This window comes from Tubulanus polymorphus, chromosome 1 (assembly GCF_964204645.1).
Source record: "Tubulanus polymorphus chromosome 1, tnTubPoly1.2, whole genome shotgun sequence".
In the NCBI taxonomy this organism is placed as follows: domain Eukaryota; kingdom Metazoa; phylum Nemertea; class Palaeonemertea; order Tubulaniformes; family Tubulanidae; genus Tubulanus; species Tubulanus polymorphus.
This window is the reverse complement of record NC_134025.1, coordinates 13,981,691-13,989,425: the sequence shown is the minus strand read 5'-3', so window position 1 is coordinate 13,989,425 and position 7,735 is coordinate 13,981,691. Positions and strand designations below refer to the sequence as shown.

General features: G+C 36.3%; 1 protein-coding gene across 2 annotated transcripts in view; it reads left to right on the top strand.

Annotated features, from left to right (window-relative positions):
* The first annotated feature begins 811 nt into the window (after positions 1-811).
* The window catches only part of LOC141915408 (ubiquinone biosynthesis monooxygenase COQ6, mitochondrial-like), a 143,425-nt gene continuing 136,501 nt past the window's right edge, over positions 812-7,735 (top strand). For both annotated transcript variants that reach the window (XM_074806927.1, XM_074806925.1), the window contains exon 1: positions 812-1,226. In XM_074806927.1, coding sequence (XP_074663028.1) covers positions 899-1,226 — 328 coding nt within the window. In that variant the 5' untranslated portion in view covers positions 812-898. The remainder of the gene's footprint in view (positions 1,227-7,735) is intronic.

Genomic DNA, 7,735 nt, shown 5'->3' with positions numbered 1-7,735 from the left:
TGTTGGACAGTAGTACTTATTTGCTTCCATTTTAATACTAAATTTTTTATTAAAATTGATTTTAGAAGTTCAATGATTTATATTATGTATTATTTCAATCACACTTTACTAACACTTTTAATGTTTAAAAATCTAACTCACACAAATATGAATATTGAAATAATGTTGTAAATATATCTATCTATATATCTATTCTATAAGAGCTCACACTTTACTCACACTTTTATATTGAATAATCTATCAATTTATATGTTATTCATATATATTTTATTCATGTATATAAATATTTTAAGAGTAAAAGGGATACTTTGGTATGAAAGCCCATTATCCCTATTACTGAAGATCGCGTTTTCGCGCATAGATCTCCACTGCAATCCAGTAACGCTTCATGATCCGCTTGTTGCTGTGCTAGGATAACCTCTTTCGCTTCACTATTTTCCGCTACGTCCTTTTTTAATCGTTGGTTTTCTAGCTTTAGCTCGTTGATAGTTTCATGACAAAATTCTAACGATTTCGTCAGATTGGCGATCTCCGCGATTAGATTATCTAGTACATCCAGTTTATCGAGCTTCTTTAGTTGGCTAAATATTTCCGAAATTGCCGAATGTACATCCAACTCGTCTTGCGATTGATTTTTATTCTTGGATCGCAGCTTTGTATCTGGTGAAGATCTAATAGATTTCGTGGTTGGTGCCATTGTATCTGTAGTTGTCGTGTTGAAATATTAAGAGAGCACCGAAAACGCGTCTAGTGGAAGAACTGAAAGATCTGTCACACAGACGCCATCTATCGCAATATGTCTGCCCATGGCGTTGACGACTGTAAAGTTCCGGTGTCTTCATTCGAGACAACCGAAAAGCTGCTTGCTCTCCTGAATCCTATATATATATAATTGAAAATGTCATCATTTAGGATACTAAGAGGATTATGTCCCCAGATACAGTACCGTTCGTACGGAAAACTGAGCACGGCAAATTATGAAAATTGTGTATCAGAAAATTGTGTATCACCGTTTTTACAAATTAGGCCTACTACTACAACCAGCAACGTCGGCAATGTTGTTCAAAAGACTGTTGGGAAAATAAGTACTACTAGCTGCAGCTCCTTCAGCACACAACAAACTACTACCAACAAAATAGAAAATGCCGACATCACTGAAAAACAACTTTACGATGTTGTTATTTCAGGAGGTGGCATGGTTGGAACAGCAATGGCAAGTGCCCTTGGTGAGTATTTATTAGGCCTAAAGCCTGCTAGAAATCGCCCTTGCTTGATTGATCGGCTTGGGCTTCCTTGTGGATAGGCTTACCCGGTGTTATGTCTATGACGGTATGTGATCCTCTCAATCCCTGACACCGATGAACTCTCTCGCGAATGCTCATACATTAAAAACAAATGGCAACTTTTTCAATCAGATTTAGGGCTCAGAGGGTTGGGTCTTTTATATGGTCCAGGGGGTTAGGGTCTAAAGGGTCCAGAGGGTTAGGGTAAGGTCTAGGGTTAGGGTTAGGTTTGTTAGGGTAAGGCTATAAGTAGTTAAACAGTTGCGTCTCTGACAGTTCAGCCTTATGGCTCAGTGGGTAGAGTGTTATGCTTGCACGCCAGAGCTTTTGAGATCGAATCCCAAATTTTAGCCAATATTCTCTTAGAAGTCCAGCCTATTCGCGCATGCACACTATAGGGTACATCGGGTATCGCAGATTGAAAAGATCGTCTACCATCTATGACACTGTGGCAGTATCATTGTTGCACTCCTAATGATGTTGAATAAAGAAATGAAACTTTTGATGAAAGAAATGAAATTTTAGCCGGCTCGGTTTCAAGAACTGGCTCATTTGAATTTAAGATTTTAAGGTTAATTTTCAATTCCCATTTGACAAGTCATGTGCAAATTAATTAGGATTCGAATTAGTTGAACCAGATAATTTTACCCTGCTATGGAGTAGGATTAAATTGGCTAATTTGAAGTAGTTACTATGAAAATTGGGTAGGCCCTACTCCGCTCTTAATATGAATTAGTTGAATTATCAAGAGTTCGAATTAGTTGGCAATTTCAGTAATGAAGTAGACCGGCAGGCCTATAAATGTATAGAAAAGGTAGGCTATCTGAAAATCTCATTCTCACTGGAGAAAGAATTTTAAAAATGATACGAAACGATGAAATTAATTTTACCGTACCACTAAATTCTCATCACATTAAGATGTTTATTGCCAGGGTATTATGAAATTTTGGAAATTTGGGGGAAATTTTGTTCACCTTGTAGGACTTATGCATTTTATGGGAAACTAATTCAGAAATATAGCTGCTAAGCAGCGATGACGGGTTTTCTGCAAAGCCATTCAGAATGATTGGAATTGTAGTAAATTGAAATACCGATACATAGAATAAAATGCATTGACAGATTCGAACCTTATTTGCAACCACTGTGTAAACGTCAAATATGATTCAGCTTTGAAACCAAACATACGCGGACGTACAATCAACAAATATGAATTTATTTGACCAGGCATTTATTTTGGCATTCAAACATCATGATACTGTATTATCACCATGCTTAAAAATGGATCTGTCCTATTAAGAACTCATCTTAAGCACCTGCTGAGTCGATAGATTGAGTGAATTTACAGATAAGAACGTTTTTTGATTTGGAATAGATTTAAGAAGTTAATCTTTTTATTGAAATATTTGAAAGAATACATATTTTAGTGTATTGTATTTCCGGCTGATGTTGATTTTGGCTTTTATGGATACCAAATTCTATAGTGATAAACAATTTAGGCACCTGCAACATATGTGTAAATCAAACCTATTCCACTAGTTGCGTGTGTTTCCTAATAAACGGGAGAGTTACTATTGATCTGAGTTATTAGAAAAATAATGTTCATTTAGTTATAGAAATTCATTGCCTTTTTGAAAATTCTATAATAATATTTGTTCTGTCCTAATTTTTATTACTTTATGAACCAATGATATGCTTTGTAAATATGATGTAATAAAATAAATTTAAATTTGAATTAAATTTGAATAAGAGAATCAAGCATAACTTGTGTTTTTTCAACTTGTCTTAGGCCTACTTGTCTCTTGTTAACATTTCCAGAGTTTGATTGATTGATTTTATTTTCATAGAACATAGGCTATAATAATTTATCTTACAAAATACCACAATGAACTATGAAGGACTCGTCCAGAGCCTGAAGGCTGTAGCTCTGAACAGAGTGGACGAGCCCCGGTGACTATGAAATGGATGATGACAATGATACAAATGTCAATATTATAAGGCTTATCTATGGTAAGCTATTTTCAAAACAACATACAACATACAATGGTAATACTACAGTAACTATTATAGGCCTATAACATAAACATACCATGATAGAATATTTTAGGGGGACGGGATGAATATTCAATATCTATTGATGAGCTGTTTTTTGTAGAGCCTTGCGGCTCTCTGGATCTGTATTAGGCCTACCTAAACACATTTCTTTTTACTAAAATTTTCAAAAATAGAACTTTAGTTAAGATCCCCAGATACCAATATAATTGTCACCCTGATATAATTTGCATATTTCATAATCATATAGATCTACAATGTCATATCGAACAGTTCATAACATTTCACCGCTCCGTACCATCCTCAATCAAACTCAGTTTGCGAGAGAACTAACCAGTACATTTGGCAGTCGCTTAGGTCGTATTGTAACCAGGATCAGACTAATTGGGATACACTAATGCCAAGTGTAATGATGAGTTATAGGCATGTTCCCTCAACTGAAGGTTCAGGTTTCAGCCCTTACCACATGTTATTCAGCCAAGAAATGCGTCTACCAATAGACACAGCTTTAATTCCACACCATTCATTAGCTACTGATCATAAGGCATACTTATCGCATATATTAAGGCAGCTTGTCATATCACGAAATATCGCTAACGAGAATATAAAAAGAGCTCAAAATAAGTATAAAACTCAATTCGATAAAAAGGCATCAAAACCTCAGTATCAGATTACTGATTGCGTTTGGCTAAAAGTCATGAAAGTTAAGAAAGGAAAATCGCCAAAACTAAAAAATACGTAGGTCCCTGTTTCATTCAGTCAGTAGCTAGCAAAGGGGCTTATCAATTACGAAGAATCTCTGATAACGTTTTACTCCCATCGCATGTCAATGGGAATCGTCTAAAATTATACAAAGATCCTTCATCGCGTGCGAATTATGAAGAGGTCGCATGGGATGGTTCAACAGCTGAGGAAAACCCTGAATTATTCGACGAGATTCATGGGCGCTTAAAATATAAACCTAGCAATCTAGCTGATACTCCAACTGACATTCAAATTTTGCCAGACGATAACAAAGATAGACCAGTTGTTACTGAGACTTTCAATGAATCAGATATTCAGAAAATTCTACTGTACAAACTAGAAAACGGTTTATGTAAATATCGCGTAAAATGGAAGTCAGATTTAAATCGTGAAAATTCTTTGGAATTAGGAAAATGAATCCCAAATAAACTAATTCGACACTTTCACGAAAACTATGCGGCATCAGGCAAAAAACGTAAGAAACCTTGCAAAAGGAAGTTTTTTGATCGCATTACAGACAATGCTGATGATAATCACGGAAATCAAAAAGATCGAAATGATAACGAGAATGACGTAGCAAACATAATCACAAATAGAGATAGATGTCAGGATAGTGAAGTAGAGATACGTGAAAAACCTAGAAGAAAATTAAATGGAACCGTAACACAGGGTGTATATGTTACTAATGATTGCTTCCAGGAATTTGATAATCAGATATCTAATGAAGACTCATCAAATAATGAGAATGTAAATAGTGTATATTATTCAGCTCGATCGAAAACTCACCAAGATCATAGGATTGAGGAAAGCGTTAAGAGTAGTTCAGATTCAAGTAATGTCGCTATCGAAGAGGCTATTCGGACGGGTAATCGTCGAGCATTATGTCCATGCCCTACAGGAAAAACGGTTGTTGCTACCAAATTTCAAAATAATGTGCTATTCGTCAAGTATTACCATGACAGTCCATGGTACCGGGCACCAAAACGAGATTCTTTAAAGTAAGTGATCACGGAGAAAGTCTTGAATATGTATGGGGTATATATCATGTCATCTTGGAAAATAAAAGGCCTCCCACCAAAACCGAGCTCAAAAACATTATACCTACTGTCGCTCGAGCCGTATCAACATGTTTCAATGACCAGGATGTCTTAGAATACTATGTTTTATGTGGGCGGTTTGCTCCCCCTGCATGGCTGCCTTGGTATGAAACACCTCCTGGCACACAAAGTCAGTATGCTTCTCGTTTAAAATCAATTTCTTCGAAACTCAGTAGTAGTTACAGTAGGTTTTCTTAAGCTTTCCAGGATATCATATGAATATCAGCAATGAATTAATCAGCTTATTACTCGTACGTATATTTTCAGTTTATTTACGCCCTGAATGGTTCAAAGATCGGATAGTTCATACATTCAATTAATATATACTAGTCATTTTAAGTAGAGTGCATGAAATCTTTCGTAGAAAACACGCAAATAACGTCATTGTACAGTGCTTCATCTAGCATTAAAAAAGGGCAGGGTGCTGATTTCAAATAAGGGCATTTTTGTGCGTGATTCCATCGGAGCAAGGGCACATAATAATGCACTCACGTCTGTTTTAGGGGCAAACTGCAATGTTCCCTATTGCATAGAATCGAGGTACCCCCTACTACGACTGAGGACTAGAAACTATCTTTAAATCTGATTATGCCATGGGTGACACACTTGACCACAGTACATCCTTACACCTATGCCTGTCAATGAACAAAAGTTAATATAGATAGGGCTTTCAAAATGATTTGGAAAACCAGTTGCAGTCAAAAAAATTGCAGAAAAAAGCAATCTCAAGTAGCAAATACAGCGAAAAAGAGCCAGCAATAGTGTATAGGCCTACATGAAATTGAATATTTTTAATCTTAGAAATATCAAATTAATTGATTTAAATTGATAGTGTTAGTGATTGGCAAGTAACTGTTGATAATTGGTAAGCAGTAAGCTTAAGAACACATTATTGCTATTAGGCTACTCAAACTAATTGTCTGTGCGAGTCTCTCTGTGAGTTCACCAAACAAAGTTTTTCACCTTGTATAAAAAAAAATTGTCTAATAGTCTAGATAAAAAGATCCAGAGCATCACGATGTGTTCAAAACGAAACAATCCATCGAATATACTCTACCAGCTTTACAACGGCAGTCGCTAGAATGATTGGCAGTAGTTTGGAAGTCAGCCAATTTCCTGGAAACTTAAACTAGGCCACGCGTCTGAGGCACGTTTTCACACGATGCACACTGACTGCAGAACATTTGAATATAACCACTGATCACATGAGCTACTATCGTTGATATCATACGAGATATTTCATAGCCGTCGCAGGAAACTTACTAACAGTCGGATGCGTCGGCTTATTTTGAAAGCCCTGACTCATTACTCGTGACTGACAAGGGCAGGATGGCGGACCTACGGCAAGTGATGAGGGCACAAGGGCGAGCATGGGACATATCTGAATGGCACAAGGGCGGCTATTTTCGGGGGCGGGGCGGACCGCCCTTCTATTTTTGGCTAGATGAAGCACTGTTGTAAATCTAACCGGAGACATATCTGAGATGAGTGTACAGTACGGTATGAATTTATCAATGATATAATATAACGTGGATTAATTGAGACTGCGATGATAGGTGTTAATACAGTTCAATTATGCTGGTGGTGTCATCTTTACTCAATTACTATGGTTATTCTTTGTTTACTTCTGACCACTTTTTTTTAAATAATGATCAGTTTTTTTTTCTTCTTTTGGTTGACAAGGGTAACTGTATTTGTGTTGTGTCATTGCCTGAACACTGCTCTGATGTCAGATTTTGCATGTTACTATCATTGTGTCATGAAGTTATTTCCAGTCAGTAATCGGAAGATCTTCATAACGGAGAAATGCATACCAGTACTACTTGCAATCACCAACTGGACTTCCGGACGCTATAACTACACAACACGTTACTTCTGTTCCTTCGTCGCAGAATCAGCCAGAATTCGGGGATCCTTTGCAGATAATTACAGTTAACGTATCATCGCATCGTCCATATATAACGACAACATGTGACTCTTTCGTGAATGACTGAGAATCCGGATGTTACTGTCCAACGTTTACACATTTTCGCACGGTGGAACTCAATTTTACACGTTCTCGCAGTGGAAGGAGTTTTAATGAAGTTATAGCATCTGTGTTTTCCGCAAATTTGGAGGACCAAATTTAATTGGACAAGGGGGCATCTGTCACCCTGATATAATTTGCATATTTCATAATCATATAGATCTACAATGTCATATCGAACAGTGCATAACATTTCATAGCTCTACTACATATCAATAATAATAATAATAATAATAATAATAATAATAATATAATATAACTTATGACTATAGTGTCAATATGTGCTTTAAGGTCGTAATCAACATGTGACATTACTCAATATGTTTTCACAATAATTAGCTAAGGTCAGTGCTCATCGATAATTAATTAATGTATCTCAAACATGTCACTAGGTGTTTGTTTGTGAGTCCTGATGTCTACAACTTGTCTGACACCTAGTTCTCACATTTTACTCATGATTCTGTATATAAAGACTATGTAAAGCTATGATAATCATTCTCATTCCGGAATTTAATAAAGATTGTACATATAAGGTT